The sequence below is a fragment of the Spodoptera frugiperda genome, chromosome 7 (genome assembly GCF_023101765.2).
Source record: "Spodoptera frugiperda isolate SF20-4 chromosome 7, AGI-APGP_CSIRO_Sfru_2.0, whole genome shotgun sequence".
Taxonomy (NCBI): Eukaryota; Metazoa; Arthropoda; class Insecta; order Lepidoptera; family Noctuidae; genus Spodoptera; species Spodoptera frugiperda.
This window is the reverse complement of record NC_064218.1, coordinates 9,532,665-9,559,142: the sequence shown is the minus strand read 5'-3', so window position 1 is coordinate 9,559,142 and position 26,478 is coordinate 9,532,665. Positions and strand designations below refer to the sequence as shown.

Genomic DNA, 26,478 nt, shown 5'->3' with positions numbered 1-26,478 from the left:
TGGATATTAGTTACGTCTCACTTAAGGTCCCCCCAATGTTATTACCACTTATGCTAAAGGAGTTTTGCACCTGCCACCGTGGTGTTAATCATGATTTTATTATCGAATACTCACTACAACTACTACCTAAACATGTAAGTATTTGTATTTATACCTCTATCAAACATGTATAAGTATAACTTTATATAAGCTATTTCGGAAAGTAAATATGTCAATTTTCTTATTGTTTTCACTACTACTTCCACTTACCCCATGCAGTAAAGACGGAAAATATAAATGATAAATGATAATATATATTTTTCAAATAGGTTACTTACATTGTAACTCTTTTACAAGTCAATCTCTAAAATAACCAGATGAGGCCCGCATTTCCTATCAAACTACTCTGATAAGAAATGCCGAATCAAACTCAGAGGTCATAGTCTCTTAAAGTCTAAACAAATCAAATAAAGATGTGAGAGACGTAAATGTTTGAATATAGGACTTATCTCGTTTTTAAAACAAAATCGCAGTACACAATGACCAATGTCGTAGTGGGAATGATTCCACACACAAAATAAATCTGCCCTAGCCATGTCGAAATGAAAAATATCACTGTTATGTTAGCGTTGTATGATTTATGACCAAGGCTCTACTTTATTTTTCATGCTGTCTCTTAGGTATTCCTTTTAAAACGTAGAGCGATACGTTACAACTGGGATGATAGACATTATTTTTGGGATGGTGAATACAGGAAGCATTTCTTTTCGCACTTCTTTTTCCGCATTTTGTGTACACTTTAAAAAAAAAAAAAAATTTTCAACTACAGATAATCTCATGTAATTCTTCTGTAACTACGGATATCCTTAATCATAATGCCATATTATGTTCACTTTCAGGGTTTATTTTTCCAAACCGCATATATTTTACCTTGATTAATATAATACTTTGCTTTAACAATTTTTGTACTGATCAGCGACATAATACCCCTGTGGTGTAGATATTAAATATGAGACACGTATAAGCGCGGTTATCGGAAAACGAAATAGCTTTTGTTGTTCGCCCTCTAGAGATATCCTCTATTTTCTGATAGAAAACTTTTATATTTTTCCTGCAACACTGTTGAGTGGTGTAATTATAATAATAAATAACCCGTGCGCCCCGGAAAAATCTTGTAAATTCTTTTGGATTCTTTGTGATTATGATCAAAACTTTGGCCTTTTCGTGGAAGCACAACCAAACGTTTTATGTATCAGATACAAAAATTTTTGATCCAATTAATCTTCGCCAAACATATAAAACGTAAAACTTATTTGAATAACTATTAATTCAACCGTGAATAACAATAGCAAACAATTTAAAGGGAGGCAATTCTGTTAGCGTCCTGTTTGCACAGCGCAAACGTACGGAAGCCGCCCTTCACCGCCTCCAAGAATTGTATTTGATTACTGGAATTTATATGAGGAATGGGAATTTAAAAGGACCTTTCGGATTCTGACATTGACACGAAATAAAGACAAAAGTGAAATACGTTTAACTTTGTATAAATATTGAGAAGCGAACAAATGTAACCACTCGGTCGTGAAAATTAGAAAGCTCCAATTGTTCGAATGTTTTAGTTGCTCAAAGGTCCTGGATAACTTTTGTTTTTGTTAAACGGGTTGATTTATATGTTTATGTAACGGACATTTGTTCCTGAGAAAAGGCTAACCCGGGGCATTTGTGATTTATCCGGAGGTCAGGGCATAAAGAATATGAAACTAGAAAATATTACGTTTCATGTTTACTGAACTGAAACTATACAGCGGTGACTTTAATTTGGAAGAAAAAATAAGCCCTGCCTTAGTGTATTGTTTGCATAAAACAAAACCAACTAAAGCTAAATTAACTTAGTACATTATTAAAAACGATTCAAATCAATATGTACTGTATTGCCTTTCTTATTTTGGTTATCGAATTTATATTTTCGATACTTTCAATCATTCTTAATGAAAAGGTAAAAGATTATTTGTTCTATTAAACCAAACTTCAATTACTCATTTATTAATAGTACTGGTAGTAAGCAAATGTATTAATGTTGGTTATGTAAATACATCACTAGATTAACTTTAATATTATTGAGTGGGGAAGGAAAGACTGTATTATAAGTTATAGTGTGACTTACTACCTATAGTCGTGCTTTATTTATTCATCGTAACTTGTTATTGAAAAATGAATAAAAAACATAAACTTTGATTGGTGTTGATAGTAGGTAATATAAAAATTAAAGTCTATTTTAACCGACTTCCCAAAAAGGTGGTTTTTAGTTCGGTCAGTACGCTGCATTTAACGAAGATAATTTTCATAAATTTTCTTTATCTTTTTAACAGTTTTCTTTAATCTCAAAACGTTAAAACTGAATGCTTGAGAATAAGTTAAAGAACTACTTTGTTACAAGAATCAAGTGTAAAACTTTTTACTTTACCGACTCTGGTTTCTGGTCGTTAACTTTAAGGTTAAGTGCTCAGCATGACAGGATTGCTTCATCATCAAAAAACATACAGAAATGTGTTTTGCAAATGAAAGCTGCGCTTTTTTGTATGCTCTGTTTAAACATTCAATTCTCTTGTATCTCTTGTTCTATATTTTTCATGACATCCATCAAGTTCTAGAACGTATTTGTATTTTTTTTTTCATCTTGCTGTCTTCTCACACTTTTTTCAAAAATACAAAGTAAGCACTGGTGTATACGTGTGTCGGTTTGTAGTTCCTATATTCTACATTATTTATTATTTGCTATCTCGGATATACCATAAACTGACATAGGTAAGCAAAGTTCGTACAATAACTTTATGTTTCATAGGTTATCTAACTAAACCGGAACCTGATAGATACCATAAAAATTCATGTAACTGCTACCTACCCAAGATACAACTCCATGTTTAAAGCTAAGTAAAACACGAGATATGTTATTTTTACTATTCTCCTACTAAATTCATATCTTCATATTTTTGCGAAAAGTACTAAAGATACCGCCGAATCTTGTCTATTCTCAGCACACTTGTATTCCATTTTTATTACGAGTAGTTTTTATGGCGGTCATAAACACAATATCTAGCCGTGTGTGGCGTGCGATGCGTAAAAGGCATCAGGTGTCCTGTAAATAGATTCAAACAAGCCACTACCCTGCGTATTGAAAGGGATCACGCAAATTATTAGTCAGAAGTTTTGATTGTAGCCAGTCTCTATAACTTCTGTATCAGAATTGGCTCCAAAAATAGAATTTTGAGATAAACTCTTTACAAAATGTGTAAAGAGGTAGGTATATTACCACTACTTCTACTAAATTAAAGTACCTAATGCACCTCTTTACACATTTTTTAGTAGCCAAACATGTGAACTAGCGCACTTTGGTCTCAGTATCAAAACCAATGATTGGGAGAACCAAATTATCTTATCCAACTATACTCAAGGCCCAATAGCTTGAAACATGATTTTCTACTTTGGCTGCCCACATCCAATTAGTCTTTGTGTCTCCCAAATTCGGCTATTCTCAAAATCTAAACCTGTATCTCATTGTCAGTAGCTTCAACCTGATTCTGATTGAGACCAAACACGGCTGCCTAAGTGGTTTTCTATATTTGTGTTTCTTCATCTAATGTAATCTGAATAGTGAATCTAGGTCTTTAGAGACTAGGAAGATGAAATTGGAAATAGAGAAACACATTGCATGATATTATTTCCTTCATACATTTTGTAATTAGATTTTTAACCAGTTTGAACTGGATATTTGCAACAGTTGTGCTGCTACAGAGTTTAAATACACTTTATACTAATTTATGTTGTTAAACCTTCTGCATTATTCTGTACATTGAAAGAGGTCACGTCTGGGGAATAAGGATGTTGCTTCAAAACACAAACTAGGGTTACCACTCTCGCACAATGGATTGGAGCCTTCACTACAATCTATTGTTCCCGGATTATGGTGCGGTGAGCCAGTTTCCTTGTGTACCTAATAGTTTGAGAACAAATTGAAAAGGTGACTTTCAGAAATAAAGTACCCGATGCAAGTGCTCGTATGTTTTAATTTGCTCTTACATTTAACTTAATAATTCAAGGAATGGCTGCGGAAAGTAGGTCATTGTGAATTACCTTGAGGAAGCAATTTATTTAGCAAAGCACATACAGTTGTATGTACAAACAGTTAAAGCATTTGTGTTGTTCTTTCTTGACAACCCTACGTAATAACCAGGAAAGTTTCTCGGTTAGGCCATCTGTATAACAATGTAGTGTCATCTCGGGAACATTGAATTAATCTTTCATCCAAAGTCTTACTTTACGATAATACTTCGCCTTTTTCAACTGGCACCGAAGTTACGATAGCATCAGATGGTGACGCAAACTTTTAAATTGCCTTCAGATTCTTGTTTTTTCTTGGGAAAGTCTATCACTGTCCACTTCATTATGTCGGAACCAATTAGGGAGGGAACTGATAGTTTCGTTTACTTTTAGTTGGTTACACAGGTCGATTTTATGCACTAGTTGTTCTCATTAAAATTTTGGTAGGTACACTGAAAATGTAAATGTCAGCAGAGCGAGAATTATTGTTGTTGTTCCCAGCCGTAATTTTGGTTGCTGCATACATATTTATTTATTCTAGCACAATAATGTTTGTTATTTTGGCAGTACGAGTATTGTTTAGCGAAACTGCGGTGTGGTATGTAAGTGATGGCAAACGTTTTCATTTTTGATGTTAACAGAGTTAATGCAAAATTAAGTGGTTTTTAATACATAATAAACAATTTTGAATTGTAAGTACAAATAAACATCTAAGAAAGAAAATTCTAATCCATATTAAAATGTTCTTTAGTTCTGTCTAGATATCTAGCTACATAACTAAAGCTAAATCATTACGTTTCTCTTACCCGTTCTTAAAAGTACATTTTACAAAGTTCCAGTGAATATAAAGGCAATGTTTTTCTCTCTGAAGTAACTAATGTGGCTGTCGGTTTCCCTAATGCTAAAGAAGTGGGTTCCTGTGCGGTCGCAGGTAGAACTGCTATATATTCAATGCTATTGAAACGCCTCGCCTTAGAAGCACCAGCTTTTTGTAACATGTCGAATTCCAATGGAGTTACATTAAATAGAAAGCTCCATTCGCGTTTTCATGTGATGTTTGGTGATTTGTTGTTATTTTCTTTACAAGCCTTGGTTAAAAAAAAACTACGGTACGTTACTAAGTTTGTTTGAAATGTTCGTATTTATAATTAGTCACGCGAAACACAGAATATTTAAATTGAAAATTATTTTTACGTAATACTTTGTATAACAAATTCATATTTGTTGTTCCTTCGCTATTGAAAGGCTGGTTTTATATACCTATTCGAGCATAACATGTCTGATTTTATGGATTTAATAAAATCAAGTGTCTTTTCTGACAGCTGGTACAGATATGAATATTGAGTGATATACGAAAACCAAGGGTTTTACGTTCAATCGTCAGCTTACAATAACTGAAACAAAAATGATATCGAATATTTTACGAGTACTTAAAATAATTAGCTTCTCTATCTTACTTCAAAACATTATTATTGTATTCAGTATAACAAACTAATTATATATGAATAACCATACATACAATGAAAGCAATAATTAGTTAGTAAAAGCGCTGCACTTCAAGCTTCAAAAGCTTTGTGCGAACTGCTAAAGAGAGAATTCTTTGCCAGAGTCTGGTTCGAGAAGGGTAGAGTGGCTTCTTAAAGCCCGAGTAAATAAGTTGCTTATAGGCAGACGTTGTAGATCGCATCATCATTTACCACCAACATCATAGCTAAACATCGACCTATTACTTATAAAAAAGAACATTATAACGTACCTGTTCCAACTTTTATTCCAGTACGACCAAGTTTTAATTGCAGCTCTCATGTTATTACTTGCAGTACATGCGATCGATACTTGTAAAATATTCAGTATCGGTACGGAACAGGTAACCACCAGTAGCTTCTAGCCACAATACCTGTTTTTATAATAAATATGAGGGGATATAAGGTAAATGAATGACTGCTGTTGGAACGGAAACTAGGGCACGTATTGTTACATCAGGCTTATCATTTCTCGATATGCCACAGTCCGGTAGGGATATGCCACGGTCCCGCACGGCTATGAGTGGGAATGGAATGGAATATGTTTTTAACGAGGTGGGGATAAGTAAATGGACATAAAATATATTTTAATATCATTCCTCATTAAAGTACAAAGCGCGAATAGTATCCCTGTTTAATTTGATTGAATTTGTTGCAAAAGTCGGAACGGAATTCTAAACTACATTCGAATATTTTTGAAACCAATAACTGGATTATAAATCGAATAGGTAGGTTATGTATAAATAAAAAATGGACATCAATTAGTTTTATCAACGCTGTTAGTTTTTCCCTGAAAAATATAAAATATACAAACAACACGAATATTGTAAACGGAATAAACAATCCAATTTCCAACGGATAACATGCATTTAATTCACACATTGGTCCAAACACTTCCGCTAACTAAATTCACAGCAGCCAAACGTAAATTGGGATGAACAACAAAGCTGGGATCTCGTATATTTTGCTCTAAATCAATTTATTATTGAACGCTCCACTGTAGAATCGTAGAGCGGATAAATAAATGGATCCAATCGCGAATTGCAAAGTTGCAATCGTAGATTGATGAGATCTTCTGCGACTTAGCATCGCGTTATTTGGAACGGTACTGCCAAGTAGTCTTCCTTTGATGATCTACTATCCTATCAGCCTCTAAAGATAAGTTTAAATTGCCTATAATTTACCCACACAAATTCTTTAAACTTTAGTCTTAAGAATGAATCTTACCTTTTTATTAGCATCAAATAATGACTTTGTAAATCTAAAAAAATAATCAAACTCTCAAACTCATTCGCTCCCGCTATCAACGAGGCAGTCAAACATTTTATGCTACCGTAATAGACTTTAATGTTTCTCTACATAAATAGGAGCAGAATCTTCATTTAAACTTATGATATTGTACTCGACATTTATTATTCTATAAATATCTTCAATCTGCGATAAAAACCAACTCTGGATAAAATATAAAGACTAAGCTAGAAATAAAAAAACACGCTAATATTGCCTTTGATATTCTACGAGGTACGGTTAATTACGGAGCTCCAACTCGAGTATTGCTTGACCACAGCTATTTACATTCCACCGCGATTTTATTGCAAAGCAAAAATGAAAGAATTAAATTAGATTGCGAATAATGAAAGCCGGTAATCGTATAGCATGCGACGTTTTCCATTTCTTACACTGTTTTGCTTTGTCTGCAGAAATGGTGAAGATATTTATAATATTAATGGAGACCATATCTTTTTTGCAGTATATTATTATCTTAGATTGAGCTGTGCGATAACAACTTATTCAATTTATAATTTACGCCAGCTCAGCAGGTGCGTCTCTAACAAGTTTGTGACTATACATAGCTATCTATAAACAGGTAAATCGTAACTTACCCTGAACCTCGCAAACCTAACTACTCGGGTATGCGTAGCATTTAATACGGACTATTTAGTTCCAATTAAAGCTGAATGCTAGTATAGGAAAATAATACCAAAATTGGTTGTAACTACAATTATGTAAAGTATTTAAACGAGACAGTTTCTTGTAATTAAACGCTATACAATTAGAATTTAAACTGTGTGTTAATTACTATAATGTCGAATTTCAAATAGAACGTTTATTCTAAATCATCATCATCAACGTCACGCTTTTTATCCCCATAGGGGTAGGCAGAGCTGCACATTACGACATGTAATGCCGCTATACAATGTACACCCACTTTTCACCATTTGCGTTATAAGTCCCATGTAATAGGGGGTGAGCCTATTGCCATATACTGGGGACTTTTCCAGACTCCGTACTATTGAGAAATTGTCGAAAAACCGAAAAAAGCCCAATATCACTTTCCCCGACCCGGGAGTCGAACCCGACACCCCTTGTTCGGCAGTCGCACTTGCGACCACTCGACCAACGAGGCAATCTCGAGCGAGTTTATTCTAAACACTAGTAATATATCAGTTCTTTATGCTCACATAAAGTTTATTGTTCCAGGTGCTCTCGACGAGGCCATGATGCAGGCGTTAGAACACGATCGTATAGACTTCGTCAAACTACTGCTAGAAAACGGTGTTTCAATGCGCAAATTCTTAACCATCCCTCGACTAGAAGAGCTTTATAACACAAAGAGTGGGCCCAGTAACACATTGAGGTATATCCTAAGAGACGTCAGGCCACACTTGCCCAGAGGATACGTTTATACCCTGCATGATATTGGACTCGTTATCAACAAGCTGATGGGTGGCGCCTATAGGTAAGACAGTTCATAGACAGAATATCACTTATTCTGCATACCTAAGCCGTTTGCTCAAACTTTAATACTGAATCAGAATACATTTCTTTAAACTTTATGCTAAGTAATTTTCATTTCAAGTCAACTGTGTGTATCTTGGAGTGCAATAAAGAAAAAAGCTTTAAACAGTATTATTACTTTGCTTAAAAATATCTATAGTAACTTCGTGAAACACTGCCAATGTAAATTCTCATAAAACTTTAATGTTATTAGTATTCTGCTTTTCATATTTTTCTCGAAATTATTCTAAAAGATTTATATTAAGTTTCTTTATTGAGATTGTTTATAATATCAGCTCATCTTTATGTCTAGTGCATTTGGTGTTCATTAAAATGAGTTATGTTCTACAGATGTTACTACACGAGACGTAAGTTCCGTCCGATTTACGCGAAGGTGATGAACAAGAGTGTGAACGTCCACCGGAACAGTGCCTCGTTCACCAGACACAACGCTGGTGGACTCTCCCTCATCACCGGCTTCATGCCCGTCACCACTGAGATGGCGCTCTTCGACTATCCTTTTAATGAATTACTTGTAAGTACTATAACTTAAAGAGAAACGTTACCATACATTAGGATTTTCTCCAGTGATGAGGGTGTCTTTACAAACATATACATAACCACACCATTGACTGCTGATTGTATAGTAAGTGGGGGGCTGGGCTACCCGCTACAAGTCACCCGGTTCAATTCCCGCACGGATTAACTCTTTGTGTGATCCACAAATTGTATCGAGTCTGTCATGTTTATGTGAACTTATTTGTTAGTAAACGCACCCACAACACAGGAGAAAATTCTAGTGTGGGGAAACGTTTTATTGTAATTTAATTTAAACATCAAAATCATAGCAACATTTTTTGGATCATACAAAAATACATGCAATTATTACAGTAGCCACTGCCTCATCGCAACCATACATTCCAATTAATACAAATACGTTGCAGTAGGACCAACCCTCTGGTTAAACCATTAATTATACTGAACATTGTTAAAATTATTAAACGTACCCCGACCTTCAACTAATAATGAAACAAAATATAATTATTCAAATTATGAAGTGATTAACCAAAATACTTTCACGAACACAAAATCTACTATAATACTGTGTTACTAATTACATTTTAACACGAAAATAACAAATTTCGGTGTAGATGTGGGCGGTGTTAACGAAAAGACATCAAATGGCTTTGTTGATGTGGACGCATGGTGAGGAGGCGTTGGCCAAGTCCCTGGTAGCCTGCAAGTTATACAAGGCCATGGCACACGAGGCGGCTGAGGATGACATGGAGACTGAAGTGTATGAGGAACTCAGGCATTATGGGAAGGAGTTTGAGAATAAAGGTGAGGCTTGAACAGATTTTTAACTAACTAACTGCCGTACTCAGAGTCGTTTAATGGTTACTTAAACCAATCCTTAGCAATTGTTTTCGGAACAAAATCGTTACTAAGGAATAGTTTAAGTAATAATTAATTAATGTATCTGAGCGCGGCAGTAATTACTGTTATTAAAGTATTCTTTAACAATCATAAACCAATCGAATACTTTTTGATCCAGTTTTAGCAGAATGCTTATGCTGTCTGGTCCTTTTTATTACCTCATACGGTCTTTTCGCAAAGAAGCTCGGGATCGATTCTCACGATCATCTTCATTTTTTGTAAACTTTTAAATTCGTATTACATAGTATGAAATATGTTTTAGATTATTTCAAGAAAAACCTGAATAAATTATTAATAAAATCATTATTTTAACACAAATTAAATCTACGTACAGAAGGACCAAAAACGCGTTCCTTTGAAGTGTTCTGAATCGCGCTATTAAAGTTTTCTTCACACATTGCTTGGTTACAGAATTACTTGTACGTTAACAGAGGGTCCGTACCTACCTGGGGAGTCGAACCGGTAGTACAATCGGGCGACAACTTCATAACACCCGTCATTGGAATAAGAATTATAGTTATCCATACGTTATTCTGAATACAGGGTTTGGGATCGGGTTATAAGTACAGTACAGTACAATACATTCAATGATTAACTAAAATCTTCATTACAACAAATTAGACCCAAATACAAAACACCCCGACCAATATATACCATGGTAGAAAATGTGACCCTTTTTTGTATATATATATAATTTGAGTTTAATAAAAAAGAACTTAATTCACGTTAAGGAAGTTATATACCGTCAGCAATAGTAATTTTTCGATCTTATAGTACTTTTCTCTTATAGAAAGATAATTATTAGATTTTTACCTAAGTTTTATTTATTCATTTATTGTACAATGTACATATTTATACGACTAGCATCATACTCGACTAGCATAGCATACGACAGTACTGCATGACCTTGTTAGGGCGTAGTTTTTCTGACTAAATAATCTTCTAATTTAGGTATTACAATAGTATACTTATTATTAACTGTAGCTAACGCACCGATGCTAAAGATACATATTTGTCAAAGTAAAATAATCGATAAAGTTGCCGCAAGCCACCAAAGTTTTGATCACGTTTTATTTTATGACCAATTTCTATCAAAACTTTGTAAATCGTAGCTTTCTTGAATATGACGAAACGAGTTCACAAGTTAAGCCACGTGTATTAAGTATTACTGCCAGTTGTTCGAGTTAAGCCGCAGGAATATTTATGATTCGTGAATTAGAATTTCAAACGAAACTTAAAACTTTGTACTTAGTAACTAAATGAGCAGTATTTAGACTACAACGTTTCATGAAATACATAAATCTTAAACAGATAATGAAGGTCTTGTTGTACGTACGTTCGTTAAAGTTTAAGCGACAAACGTTTACTGAGTTAATGCTGCAAGCTATTATAAACTTAACTGCACCATAAAATAGGGGACGTGAGGGCTAGGAGACCTAATACGCTGGACAGTAAACCTTAATTAACGACTTTTCTACGAGAGCTGTTTAAATTTTCATCGTCTTTGTGTAGCGTTGGAGCTTCTAGACTACTGCTATCGTCAGGATGACGACCAAGCGCAGCAGCTGTTGACTTGCGAGCTCCAGAACTGGTCTGGACAAACCTGTCTCAGCCTCGCCGTCGCAGCCAATCACCGCGCGTTGCTTGCTCACCCTTGCTCACAAATCATACTGGCTGACTTGTGGATGGGAGGGCTCAGAACAAGAAAGAACACCAATTTAAAGGTAAATGACATTCATACTCATTTTATTCCTTTTCTTTAGTCATTCATCTTATTAACGCACAGACCTTGTCATCAGCACTGTTACAGTATGCGAAAATAAAGGAGACGTGTTCTAGTCGCATGAGGAAAATATATGAAATGTAGTAAGTTTGTTTCTAAGTAGTGTCGAATACATCCAATTAGAGAGGTTCACTCCACGTGGGAGTGACATCCACATGTAACACGTCTCCTTTGTTAGTAGTAAAGGGCACGATCAGTAGATTTTGATGTTAGACCATAACTTAGACAATAACAGCGGAATTCGATTGTAAACATATTATAATTTGATGTCTGTGTGTCAATGAGTCGCTTTATATATTATAATCATTTGGAATTTCGCATGCACTTTGTTTATTGACGCCGATTTATGCAAGTTCAATTTGATCTTCCAAAACCATAACTCTCACTAAGGCATGTGTGTCAAATTAATAACAGATTAATATCTTTAATTCGACTCATAGACATGCATACAAAATTTGGATACTTATAAAGAAGTATATTGCTATCTCACTTGCACATAATCGGCGTCGAATCCCCGTTTCAATTAGAAACATAGCATGTACCGCTTAAGTCAAAGTGAGTTAGCATCGACGAACGTTTCCTTTGCCACATCGGCTTTGTCGTGATGTGTGAAGGTAATTCTGAGCCTGCTGTGTCCGCTGTACATTCTCCAACTGGAGTTCAAGTCGAAGGAAGAACTGCAGCTGATGCCGCAGACCGAGGAGGAACATCTCGAGAACGAGAGCATCGAGGATGATAGGAGTACGAAGGACCCGAACGACGCCGAGGTAAGCTTTCGTGTTCTGTTGCTCACCATCTTAGTTTTACCATTCACATGGGAAGTATGACGTCACGTTGGCCATTTGTTATGTCACTTTTATTGCAAACATTACACATTTTTCTCAACAGGGATAGACATTGTCTCTTTGCTTGTGTTTTAAATAAATAATTCCTCTACAGTGAGTTTACTTGATTAGATTAAAATCTTGTTAAAGAAACTGACTGTACGGGAGAGAGCTTATTAAAATTATAACGTGCATAACAAAAAGTAAATTGTTTGAGTGAAGAGACTAATCCTTGTTACAAACGGTGGTGGAATTACACATCACACATATTCCATGTTCACTCACTGCGGAGAAGACAATAGTGATATATAGTTTTAGTACTAAGATGTTTGTTAGAATAAATTATTATGTGATTGTTGCGATGTAGGTTGGAGTTGCGAAAAGGCGTACGCTATCTATCAAGAAGATAATACCGCCTGGACCGCCGAGTAAAGCTACGAAGGTAGACGCGTCTTTGAGACTCGACTGGTCTATTGTGATACGAACACAAACCGCACTAATGTACAACACATTAGAAAAAATGTAGATTCAAAGAACTTAAACGTTCCACTAGACACCATTTTTCCTGAATGCACATAATTAAATGCGTGTTTAGCTACAGAAAAAAACAAGAACAATGAACAGCATTAAATTCGCACAATCAGTAATTTGTATGTGACGTCTTTATGAACTCTTTACACTTTACATAATTATATACGTTCTTGTGTTCGTATTACATCAAAGTGCACACACAAATACATTTTCGTTGAGCGGTACGTCGATGGCTTTCTGTGAAAGTAGGCTTCCGTGGCGCTCCGTAAACTTCCAGCCTCTCAGTTCACCCCCTTGCTGTCTTTACGCCCGTCTTTATGGGCCACGTCATTCGTTTATAGCTCACCTTGAATTTTAGCACTCTTAGTACATACTCGTACAAGACGACCCTCTAAAGAAGCTCAATTTACGACGTCTTTCTAATTTACTCAGACATCGATATTAAAATTGTAAGGACATTTTTACAAAGAACATTTTTCTAAAGAAACAGGTTGCTTTGAAATTTGTAAACATTCACGGCGGTTTACTGCCAAGTGCCGCCATAAAATATAATGACGACACTAATTAAATCGTTTTTAATTAAAATAAATCCGAGGTGAAGCTTAAACTGTGACAATAAAATTTTCTGTCCTATACAAATTTCAATTTACGACGACGTGGACCGGCCGTAGTTAGATTTTGTTATTATTTTCATTTCCTATCTCTCAAGCTGTCGTCTCAATATTCTAAAGATATTTCTGCATTCGCTAGCGTATCGTTCGACGCTTTCACAACTACAATTATTTTACGTCTCTTCTTAAATGTGGATGAATATATTACGATTCAGCTTTAAACGTGGACTCCTACACTTGATTGATGTGATGTCGTGAGCTTATACTTGGATATTGTATGCGTTGTTAGTATCAATATTCTGCTTATAGTCATGCTTGCGTCTTGACCTTGTACTAACGTACTGCCATTATACTCGTCATCTTAGCCTGATCTTTGAGGAATGATGCTGCAAACGTACGAATCTATGTCACTGTTATCTGTTCAACTCAAGCTTACTATGAATGTTCTCTATTACAAGTCTTGTTCTATTTTATTACGGTGTGAACATATTGTTGTAACGTTTATACGATTTTGTCTGGACTCAAGCAGGCGTTGATTGGCTCAGGGGCCGAATGCGAAACTCGTGTCGATCAGAATGGAAAAGTTGGTAAAATAGGGTGGGAACCCTCGTACAGAGAGCTGCCCGAGCCCCACGCGCCAGAAGACAAAATGATGAGGCCGCTGAGACTCAAGAAGAAGATATACGAGTTCTTCACGGCGCCTATCACCAAATTCTGGGCCGATTCGGTAAGTTACATAATAGTATTCTAATAGTCTCTGTTACAAATAAATAGTGATCATCCAATCGATAAGAAGCACATAAAATAAGCAGAACAATAAGCTTCGTTCGCCCAAATCGTTACCAAAACATTAAACCGGCAAAAAATAAAGCACGCTTTGTACACAAAAGGCCCATAATTTCCGACGGCCAGGTTCCTTGTTTCCGAAAACGCGTGATATTCGTTCTTTTATTATCGCGGGAATAAAGGAATCTCACATTACGGTGTTCCCACAGTCATTATTGTGGAGAAATTGCCGGCTGCCGTTATACGTAGCTAATTTTGTAGGATTAGCATAATTTTGTCCTTATTTCCTGCTTTTTTAATTTTATTTTTGTTATTCTTGTATTGACATTGCTTTCCATGCCATTGCCTGTAGGAAACACGTCCGTGTTTAATTTTTGTTTGTTAATGTCAACAATACAATTTTTATATTCTTCAGTCGTATTTCTCTTTGAATCGATACCAATCATAAATTTCTATCTTCATTATGCTTCTCTAACTAAAAGTTATTCCCGTTTAATGAACAACTTCAATTCGCTGAAACGACTTCTTTGACATGAAACGAATTTGTAATTGCAATACAGTTTTAACGTAGAATTTACATTTCATTTAAAGCACTAAATTGCGACGCTCGAAACTGTGCCTTTAGCTAGGAAATATACATCCAGCACGAGTTTAAACGAGTAAATATTAATTTCAGCTTTCTTTGTACGGTTCTACACATAAAATAAACACAGTATTTATTTCTTTTCCCTTTTTTGTAACAAATAACATTAAATGGTCATATACATATAACTATGCGTTCATTTCCTACTGACTACCTAAAAATAGATCTGAAATAACCTACTTATTGCTTTTAACTTAAAATATATGTTGTAATTTCCCACACGTATTGGTATCAATGTAAATTATCGCCAGTTTCCTGTATGTTTGCTGCAGTGAGCGGTAAATGACAAAATCAATATCCACCCGATGTAATCGCTTCGCATTTCGCTTCCGCGTCACTTTTATTGAACTAATAAACGGCTGTATTACGAATAGCCTTACATTTATATAGGCTCTGACTTCCAACGGATACTATTAACTGAATTTCCCAGCGGATTTTTCTAACTTTTCCTTCATGAAAATCTTGCCTTGCCAAAATCGCAATATGATAAACGTGATTTTAGGGAATGTGGATCAATCCGTTCTGATTTTTTTAAATACAATGTATACCAACACAAAACAGTTATCATCGTCATATCAGTCATAAGACGTCCACAGCTGAACATAGGCCTACCCCAATGACACATAGCGTACAGAATCGACCGCCGCTGGGGCAGAAAGGTTCTCGAGTTGAGACCGCGTATTGGCAAGCCCAGCGTAGGACATCCACCCACAAGGTGGTCAGACGACCTGATTAAGGTTGCAGGGAGCCACTGGCCAGAATGCAGGCCACTTCCAATCGGCCTATCTGGAAGTCATTGGGGGAGGCTAATGTTTAAGTATTGCTTGGCTAAGTAAAAGTTGTGTTCTTTCAATAAACATCAATTCAACTACTAAATTAATTGCTATCTTGTTCTTGGTAAAATATTTTAGACTCCATCGTGACTGGTAACTACAGCGGTAAAGTAATTGAACAAAATATTAAACCTTTGAGCATAATTTACTCGAGTAAATAAAAAAGCTTGTTGAGTATTGAAACACTGAGAGGATTTTAATAAAATGCAATTTACTGTGTCAAGTCAAAGCGTATTTTAATCTGCTTTTTTAATATGTTTGGAGATAAATTGCTTTTCATTTCGTCATTATATTATAATGTTGATGTTGTCTTTGCAAATAAACATCTTTTTACCAATAATCATAGTTTGCTGATATTTTACAAAGATATATGACTGATATGTCTATGTTTTTAATTTAAAACATTAATTATACTATAATTTTAGATAGTTAAATAATCCAGTCCTTCAAACTAAGGGTGTATACTATATAAAGCGCACATGAGAAGGGTAACACGGTATATATAGGATACAAAGTAAACGGAGATTCATAGTATTTACTCCCCGTAGTTATAAATGCAATAAGCTCATGTAGTAGGGTACAGTAGGTGCCTTAATTACCATAGGTAAAGGTCTCATTTATAAATGCCGTGTCGTGTTTATTTAATTCAGTGCATACGATTATAATACTATTATAACTAAGGTTTTTATTATAATTATTGTGAGACATACTAAATTAATAATTATGTTTTGGACTTATTCACGACATTATTTGTGAAAAATTGGTGTACAGTTACATAAGTAAGCCGAAAAACATAATAATTAGTTCTAAGGTATTAAATTCTATATCTAATGTTATTTTTTTCCTTTCAGATAGCCTACATATTGTTCCTATTGATGTTTACATATACAGTATTAGTGAAAATGGACCCGACGCCGTCTTGGCCAGAGATTTATTCTATATGTTATATATTAACGTTCTTATGTGAGAAGATAAGAGAAATTATTACGTCCGAACCTGTTGCTATTAGGTAAGTTACATCTTATTGTCGGAAACATGTTTTGTACCGGCCGGCCTGAAAAACCATTTCAATGTATTATTTATCAGAAAATCTTTCTTTAAAATTCAAGCAATTCCGTATTGCCTTTGTATATTTCAATTTAAACCAAAAGGTATCTATTTTACCGATGCTAACATCAATTCCAATATTGTAGCGACGCGAATTTTAGTTATAATGAAATACCGAACAGTTAGCAGCAAATCAAAAACTATTAATTTCGGGATCGTTATCAAACTCAATTGTTATTGTTATTGAAAGTCTCTGACATTCCGAAACGGTATCAGATTTCAATTTTAAGCGAATAATTATAACTTTGGGTACTAAATAAATTGGACCTAACGCGAAAATTACAATTAATTTTTATACAGCGAATAAACTATATTTATTTGTATGTTTATGTAGCTAATAGGGCTTATCTAGAATATTAATATTCTGTTTGCAAATTAGTGGTTCGCGTTTGCATTAATCTGATGGCCGTGTGCAGGTGAATACCAGTTATTAAAATATTTTATCAATGTAGTCTGCACTGCGTGGTTGAGTCATCAACATTAATTGCAGTGGTCTACATACAAAGTTTACCAAAATACATATATAGCGAAAATAAGAATACTTATTATTTTATTATTTAGTAGAAAATTATACATATGTATAATTGGTGGTATTAGAAAGCAATTTTTTACTCCACTGAAGTACCAAGCACCAAGACTACTCGCCTGATTTAAAATGGTTACTGTAGTATAGTAAGCTAGCTAGAAGAGTACAAATCTTCATATTTTATCAAACATTTTCAAAGAATTCATACCTACATATAAGTCCTGTTTAAAATTCCAAGAGCTTCCATTTTCCCTTGCAGACATAAGTTCAGCGTATGGGCGTGGAATCTATGGAACACGTACGATGCGGGTTTCATAATATTCTTCCTGGTGGGCCTGACCCTGAGGTTCAGGACCGTGTCCATGGACGTCGGCAGGGTGATCTACTGCGTCGATATTATTTATTGGTACTTAAGGATATTGAATATATTGGGAGTTAATAAGTACTTAGGTGAGAATTACCATATTTGTTTAAGTATTTTTTCATTCACAACCTGTAATTTTTCCTTCGTATAGTTTTGTCTATGTTAAATTTAGTTTGTCTTGAACTATGTTCTTAGTATACAGTGAATTTGATTGAAAAAATGTAGCCTATGAGGTTTCTTGCTTGTTCTTCTCCATAGGGATATACATTTGGAACAAGCAAATAGCTTCACTAGAGGACTGACCGACATACAGACATTGTTATTATTAGTATATTTGTTTTGACGTTCAAAAGTGCCTTCTGGTCTATTTGAAAAATATAATTTTGACTTTGACTTTTGTTTCCAAAATTAGTCCTTCTACATATTGGCTGAATATTTATGTCATCATACTCATTTATATAGGTAAATATAGCCTAGTGAAAATAACAAGATGTAATCTTTCTCCTACTTCTTATACCCTCAGGTCCTCTAGTCACAATGATGGGTAAGATGGTAAAAAACATGATATACTTCGTGGTGCTATTACTGGTGGTGCTAATGTCGTTCGGAGTCGCGAGGCAAGCTATTTTATACCCAGATGAAGAAGCGAGCTGGCATCTTATTAGAGAAGTAAGTCGTTACATTTTTAGTGACTCAATTAAAATTCTTAAACAATAACAATTTTACACATTTTTCAGTAAGGTACCATTAAATGCAGCTGAAAGAATATTTATCTTTGCTCATTATCAAATAAAGTTATGATTTAAAATTAGAGATTTAAAGTAGAGTTTCAAACAACAAAATCCTGAAAGTTTATTAAATTTTAATATTTCCTTGATCACATTGTAATTATCCTAAGTGTTTCCGTATTTTATTAAAGTTTTGTCGTGACTGGGCCTTGAATGTAGTTTGATTGTCATGAAACTGAAAAGTATCTACGCGCTGGAATATCTTAAAGAACTTACACCTTTTTGTTCCACAATCATGTAAATAAAACATCACAGAAAACTAACAAACTCATGAACACATCAACACTTTTTGAAACCTAGCATCCATATGTACTAACATTTGCAGGTATTCTTCCAACCGTACTTCATGCTATACGGAGAAGTGTTCGCTGAACAAATGGCGCCCCCTTGCGGCCTGCCCGGCCTCGAGGAGTGCCGCGTGGGCCACTGGGTCCCACCCGTGGTCATGAGCGTGTACTTGCTCATTGCCAACATTTTACTAGTCAACCTTCTCATAGCCGTCTTCAATAACATCTTCATTGAAGTCAACGGTGTGTCGCATCAGGTTTGCGGCAAAATCGATATCTGTCGTAGCTTCGATGTTGTCATAGTGCCTGTTGCGAGATTTGATTACGTTACGGTTGGAGCCCGACGATTTAATCAGTAGTACTTACATTTTCACTTTGTATTACGAAAAATTACTTTCATATTTTCTAGATCTTTTTATAGAGTTCTTTGTAGTTACTAAATTGTGATAAAATGAAAGGAATTATTCTTTAATACAAAGTGAAATGGTCGACTGTAGTTGTAGGTATTGTCAATCATCCCGAGTAGATAGTACCTCGGTAGTTTTGGTTCAGTTGATTACTATTTATTTAGTTTCCCCTTTACATTTACTTTATTATTTTGACTTATACCTTTATTATTTTGAGTGGTATTTTAGTTTGAGCTCCCGTTGTCCGTAGATCTTCTTCCAACCGTACTTCATGTTGTATGGCGAGGTGTTCGCTCCAGACATCGACCCTAAGTGCGGGAAGAACCCGGGCGAGCCCAAGTGTGTGACCGGCAGGTGGATCTCTCCCGTCGTGATGACCATGTACTTGCTCGTCGCGAACATTTTACTCATAAACCTACTCATTGCGGTCTTTAACAATATATTTAATGAAGTCAATGAAGTCTCGCATCAGGTTTTTTATTTTATTTTTCTTTATTTGCTTTACTAGTCTTCCGTACCATCTATGATTGGTCACTCGATCTATGATTACGTAATTAAACTTACTTCATTCTCTTTAAAGCCCTTCGAAGGAAAGTTTCGGAAGTTTTTATTAACACAACCGATGGCACGGAAAACTAATTTTGTAACATTAATTTGCTTTTTTTCCTAATTTGTTAGAATCACGGTCCATTTCCTCAGATAATGGTGATTCTAACAAATTCTGCATGATAAATGTTTTGTATTATGTCGTTCCCAAGATATATTTTCTATAACGTTTACAATATTTGTGTAAATGTTGTTGTTTTAGCTTTATAATTTGTAATTATTACTTTACCATTTTCCTTTATTATTTTGTAAGTAAAGCCTCTCAAATCAAATTCAATAAATTTTGAGTGCTCAGAAAGTGTTAAATTTCTTTTTATCGAACTACTGCTAAACAGATGTTCTAAAGTCCAAGCTTTTATTACGTATCGTAAATCACCCAACCAATTTCCAGGTATGGATGTTCCAAAGATTCACAGTGGTGATGGAATACGAACAGAAGCCGGTGTTGCCACCTCCGTTGATAACGCTATGCCACATATACGCGATAGGCAAGTGGGTGACCAGGAACGTATCGCACAAACGGTTTCAGTACGACAACGGGCTCAAATTGTTTTTAGAAAAGGAAGATATGGAGAGGTTGTATGATTTCGAAGAGGAGTGCGTAGAAGGATATTTTAGGGAACAAGTAAGTTTCAACACTTACATTAAACGTTGTTTTAATTGTATGAACCACCAACCATTAATATCATATTCTTTGATTCCAGGAAGTTAAATTGTCAAATTCAATAGAAGAGAGAGTGAGAAACACCACTGATAGGGTAGAACATATCACGACCAAAATGGAAGACTTGAATCAAAAAGCTAATTGCCAAATACAGTCAGTGCAGGTAAGCAATATAATTAAACTGAAATACACATAAATCTATGAAACTGTATTACTAACAACAATTATGTTTTCAGAGTGTAGAATTTAGGTTACGAAAGTTAGAAGATGTGGCGGAGCAGACGATGAACCATTTGGCAGTGATCCACCGGTTCATGGCGACGCATCCCTCCCTCGTTAACAGAGGATCCACAGACACCCTGGGACCTCCACCTCCTACCTTCCAAGCTGGAGGGAACAGGCTCCGGACTGCCAGTGACCGATCTGAGGTAAGTCCAATGTAAATCCAGTAAAGATATTTGACTCACACATTTTATTAGTACCTATGTATCTGTAGTTATTTTTGACAACAATTTTCACACGAATATAAGTATTGCGTTGGTTCGACTCCATCCGATATTTAGGCACAATTTATATTTTTCAAAATTGTAATTGTATAGTTAAAGATCGTTTTATTTGGATATAAATGTTCAATTATCTTTCAATCTCTGTTTTCGATGTGTTCATTAATTTCAGTATGTGTTGATATTGAACTCAACAAGAATGCTTGAGGACACTAATCGCAACGTTTTCTGTTACATCATCAGCATGTTACTTATGTCGATGTCTTGCCTTCGTTAATGCTAATTTTGAACTTTTGTCCTTCATTCAATGTTTGTGTCCCCCACCTAACCTGCAGATTGACAGATATTTACCAGCCTTCCATGTGGATTGTACAATATGATAAACATTATATGGAAGGTCTCGGCAAACATCTGGCAATTTGTTACCGCTTTAGTGTACTTTGGTTGAGCGTCATTTGGAGATTGACACCTTATCAATATGCAGTGTAGTAACACTCCACATTAACATGCAACGTACAGCATCAGGCTATGCATTAACAAGTCCAGCTGGACCAATATAACGCCCAAACTCCTCGTGCATTAGAAACTTCTCAAAAGTTAAACAAAACTTTGCTTAACTTCTCCAAATTGTATGGTATTGTGTTTTGTACCAGTTCTACTTTGCAACTTGAAGTTTACTCACCTTGAGAATTTATGACTGAAATTTTGAAATGGAAATGAAAATTAGTTTCCACGATTCCAAAGTTAGTTCCCAACAATGTTTAATTGTTTTTATACCAAACATTTCCTCGCAACCGCACAATATTCATTAGTTTCAAGCACTTGAAGATATTCTCTAATTAGTTAAACATGTTACAAATTAACTTCCAACGTTCATAAGATCAACATGGCAATATAACTCTTCGTGTGATGTGCAAACTTGTAGAGTTACATCCCCAGAGATTAAACTACTACTATAAATCAGGTTTAATTTTGAATTCCTTGATGTTTGTTCTTAATTACATGGAACTGAAATTATTTTCTCAAGCAGACATTTAACTCCTATGTTCTTGTGTTCCAAGAATATTGCTATTTCTTTCCATCACACAAATATTAATGAACTTCACATAGCTATCACACAAATGTCAGAAGCTTTTAGAGTAGAACATTTAGAAGTTGATGGTGTTTGGGAATCTCCGGGTGGCGTTATACCGAGGAGCTAGTTAGGCAGCTATGTGTGACGTCACGACAGGTGCTGTCGGACAGCGACACGGGCGCGGCGCGCTTCGTCGTGCGACCGGTGCAGGAGGAGGACGAGAGGTCGCGACCCTCCGATGTAAGCATCCCTCTCTCTCGTCTAGCTGCCCGAACAACTCGCACAGGGCTCATACATAACTCCTTAGCACTAATCTAATAGATTACCTAACTGTACAAGTAGGTTCTCATATCAATATTTGGAACAAACTACAAACTTTAGTTTTAACAACACGTTTAAGATTTTTTACGAAAAATAATGATTTTATTTTGGACCATAGGACGATGATGGTGAAATATCAGTTATACATCAGGCAAGTTATAACCATTTGGTTGAAAACACAGAGCACCAAGATGGAATTTATAAAGTTCCACTTGAAAATTGAACAGAATTTCCTCTATCGTGCACACACGCAACTTTGTATGAAAGCTTTTTAATTAACAAAACTAAAATAGTCTGTGTACGCTTAGCATTTGTTACAATGTTTATTTTGTCGTCCAACTTGCCTGTAATTTTATTTGTCCACTAACTCCCGGCACGAATGTGTCGGCAACACGTTTGTTTGGGCAGCCAGCCGAACTAGCTGTATATAATTTTAATTGGCTAACATAATACTGTAACTTCGTTACGAGAAATTGAACCAAGACTCGAGTAAGTACAGCAGATACGCTTTTGTGTCGTGTGGGACAGCACCGTGAACTGTTTATGGCTTACGTTTATTTAATTCGGTATGCAGTTTTTGTTCAAAATATTCATCAATTTAAATGTTATTTATTTATGCTTTTCAGATTAATATTTAGTTGGACAGATTCATATTGTTGGTAGCTACTGTTTTAAGTGGTTTATGCATCACAGCTGTATTTACTATATAACGTTTTTGTTTTATGTAAAGCTTTACTATATTGTACCTCACGTTGGTGTACCAGCCAATAAAGTACTAATCTTGGTTACTGCCAACCATTTTTTTGCCTTGAGTAACACTTCTACATCGAAATTATATTCATACATGCAAGTAAAGTAACATCTAAGATTTTATAGCTACAATATTATCTGCTTACCTTCCCTCTCTACATCCACGCTCTCTATCAGGACGAAATGCCACAATCTGGTCCCGAAGCCGCAGCAGAGAAGGAACCAGAAGCTGATTCGATATCCACATCATCAGGAGAAGGGCATGCCGGTCCTAATATAACCGTGGTCAAAGCGCAGCCACCCATCACACCGGCCCGGCAGAGGTCATCCGATAGCAACAGAACCGAACCTAGCGATGAGAAGAAAGGTAAAGCAATCATTTAGCACCAAGAAACATTACTTTTTAGATTCGGAGACCTTAATAAAAGTGATGTCTTTATTGATTTAGATCTATACCTACCTCCTCGTCTAGTTACGTCGTCGACGGATGACGCTTTCTTGCCAGAAGTGCGCGAGGTACCAACAGATCTACAAAGTCTTCGTCCGCGCACCACTTCTGCTGGAACCAGGCGTACTGCCAACACCAGACGGTAAGCTATAACACAATTTCTTCCTGATGATTCACATTTGGAAGGTGTACGTACAAACTGTACTGAATTACACATGTCTGCAAAACTTTTACAATAGTTCGCAAAGCGAAACCGTCTGGGACTGATTCCAGTTCAATTCCAGTTCCAATAATGTTCAGGCCGTACTTTGGACCAACTATATTTAGAATGCATAGGACAATGCAATTATAATGTATATACGCAGCCCAACCATTCGAAAGAATAACATTAACTAAATATCACTAAACATGTTTACTCAGTGTAGTCTGGGCACCAATTCCATGTCACTGATAAGGTAAGCAAGAGATCAATAGAGGCATCAAAATCACGCAAAGAAGAGATAGCATGTGCATACCATTATTGTCATGGAACAACCAAATTACGACCGAAACATTAGATAAAGTTTCCGAATACATAACATAGGTATGGTAATGGAAGGACCGTCGCCACCAGATGGTGCCACCAACGGGTTCAGCGCATACTAATGTAGGTGCAAATACCCCAACGGTTTTACAAGAGATCTGTTTAAGGGCTCCTATATTTGCATAAATCAATAAAAAAAATCTACTTTGTTGATGCAAACATACTTAAAACGTAAATTTTCAAAAAAAAAACTTGGTCAAGCGAAGCTATCACCAACGCAACGAATAATAAAATAAAACATTAATCGTAATTTAAATTATCGTTCAGATAAGATCTGAATGTATTACAAATATTGTAGATACTAAATGATCCCAACAACAGATTTCCTGTAAAGTCTTCGTTTTGCACTTGCATCAGTATGTGCAACCCCGGTGCCACGTTCGATCGTCGGAGCATGACCGCGTTACCTTTTGTTCTTAATTGCCATTCTCATTAACCATTACTTCATAATTTGATTTTGAAAGAACTATTTGTGATGGAGTTATTTGGCCGCTCTGGACACAAACTTTGATTGTTTGGTCTATATTTTGATTACACTAATGCTGGTAGCTACCTGAAGTACATTGTATTTGTTAGATTGGAGTAACATTAAGAACAAATCAATATGCTACTATAACTTTAAGAATGTTAAAAAGTTGTCGATTTTCGTGAATGCGATCATCATCAGCATTATCCACAGCCACCAAATCCCACACATTTCTATATTCTTCATTCACAAAATCGGCAATTACTGTGTTTATTTGTACAAAACCAAAATTATCATCGCCATAATTGTTTTTAATTTTATTTTTTGTTACCTTCTTGCATCTGTTAGGAGACGGTTGTGGAAACAGTAAGTCAAATAGAGTCATTGGCGATTGGCTTAGCTTCTTAGCGAATGTAGTTAGACGTAGTTGCCTTACTGTATAATATAATAAACATTCACTTATCTACAGCTTGTGTACACGCTCGAATCAATATGTTTAGCATTAACAAGCACTACTTTCGACAGTCACACACGACACGGTTTTAATGTGACGCAATTTTATTTAAAGCATCTGTGTCTTTCTGTACATTTTAACACGAATCAAATCTTACTTCTGTCGTAACAATATTGGACTTTCTATTTGGCTATTAATTTATATTATCAACTGTCGTTTCCATAAAATACCACACTCAATCAATTCGAAAGCATTTTCTACTTTATCCAGTATCATCCCGTTCAACATTTTCTTTTCCGATTTCTAATATTGTTATAAACATTTCATCAGGTAAGCTTTGTCTAAATTCGAAATTATTTCATGTACGAACATTGCAGCATTATAATTATTTAATCTTCTAACGTCACTGTTGCTCTCTGTCGTATTTTCAATTGTCTTGTCTTCACATTACTTACTAACTTCTAAATTATTACCACTTGGATTTATATTTCAACAAAGATTTCAACATACTTCTACTAAACTGCCACTGCACACATACTTCTGCCACTCTCTTGTGGACCATCACTATTTTACTTTCGAAGATGTGCTGACTTTCACTGCATACCAAGATAATTTAGTAGCCAGTGAACACGATTTAAAAATATAATGTTAAAAACAAAAAAAGTTGTTGTGGAAAGTTATAAAAATCGTAGTCAGCACATCTTCGACAAAATTGAAAATCAATAAATCGAAGGTGTAAAGCGAAGTGGTGTTGCCAGGCGTTCGGAGGGCGGCAATGACTGCGGCATGGGAGGGCACTACTCCACGCAGCACCTGGCGCCGCGCCGCCAGCACAGCCAGACGCACTCCGAGCCGGACAACTCCGCCGTCGACGCCGGCTCCGTGCACAACTCCGTCACGGGAACAAGTATTCATATTACCATTTCTTAGTATAATGAAAACATTAAAACATAGATAGTTCATAAATGCGAGTGCCAGTGCGACTGGAAACCAGTCGAGCTTCTCTCAAAAAGTTTGTAAGTATCAAAGTATGGTGTATGGTAAGTACTTACTGCACAGTTTCAATTTGTATCAGGCCGCCAGTCTGGTTGGGAAGCCACGGGTGGTGCTACCGGCATCCCTTCAGGTCGCAGCCGAGTGGGTGGAGCTCCTCGGTCGCTGCTGCTAGCCATGCACGAGTACACCAGCATCACTGACGAACTGGAAACTGTGTATGGGCTATTTTCACCACCGCATACACCGAGGTAAGGAAGATACATTACATAGTAATATACTTCGCAAATCATGGTTTCTCATTGTATTT

General features: G+C 35.8%; 1 protein-coding gene across 26 annotated transcripts in view; it reads left to right on the top strand.

The window, feature by feature from the left end:
• Nucleotides 1–26,478, top strand: part of LOC118265767 (transient receptor potential cation channel trpm) — a 241,420-nt gene that overhangs the window by 208,672 nt on the left and 6,270 nt on the right. For 7 of the 26 annotated variants that reach the window (XM_050695161.1, XM_050695154.1, XM_050695153.1 and 4 more), the window contains 21 exons: nt 8,082–8,340; nt 8,730–8,913; nt 9,530–9,719; nt 11,328–11,539; nt 12,213–12,365; nt 12,790–12,864; nt 14,094–14,291; nt 16,678–16,835; nt 17,719–17,909; nt 18,347–18,492; nt 19,556–19,777; nt 20,303–20,536; nt 20,616–20,738; nt 20,812–21,003; nt 22,310–22,393; nt 22,593–22,625; nt 23,402–23,591; nt 23,673–23,814; nt 25,070–25,087; nt 25,934–26,082; nt 26,251–26,419. In XM_050695161.1, coding sequence (XP_050551118.1) covers nt 8,082–8,340; nt 8,730–8,913; nt 9,530–9,719; nt 11,328–11,539; nt 12,213–12,365; nt 12,790–12,864; nt 14,094–14,291; nt 16,678–16,835; nt 17,719–17,909; nt 18,347–18,492; nt 19,556–19,777; nt 20,303–20,536; nt 20,616–20,738; nt 20,812–21,003; nt 22,310–22,393; nt 22,593–22,625; nt 23,402–23,591; nt 23,673–23,814; nt 25,070–25,087; nt 25,934–26,082; nt 26,251–26,419 — 3,322 coding nt within the window. Of the gene's footprint in view, nt 1–8,081; nt 8,341–8,729; nt 8,914–9,529; nt 9,720–11,327; nt 11,540–12,212; nt 12,366–12,789; nt 12,865–14,090; nt 14,292–16,677; nt 16,836–17,718; nt 17,910–18,346; nt 18,493–18,936; nt 19,156–19,555; nt 19,778–20,302; nt 20,537–20,615; nt 20,739–20,811; nt 21,004–22,309; nt 22,394–22,592; nt 22,626–23,401; nt 23,592–23,672; nt 23,815–25,069; nt 25,088–25,933; nt 26,083–26,250; nt 26,420–26,478 lie in introns of all 26 variants that reach the window. The other 19 variants (XM_050695174.1, XM_050695172.1, XM_050695169.1 and 16 more) reach the window with 15 other exon arrangements.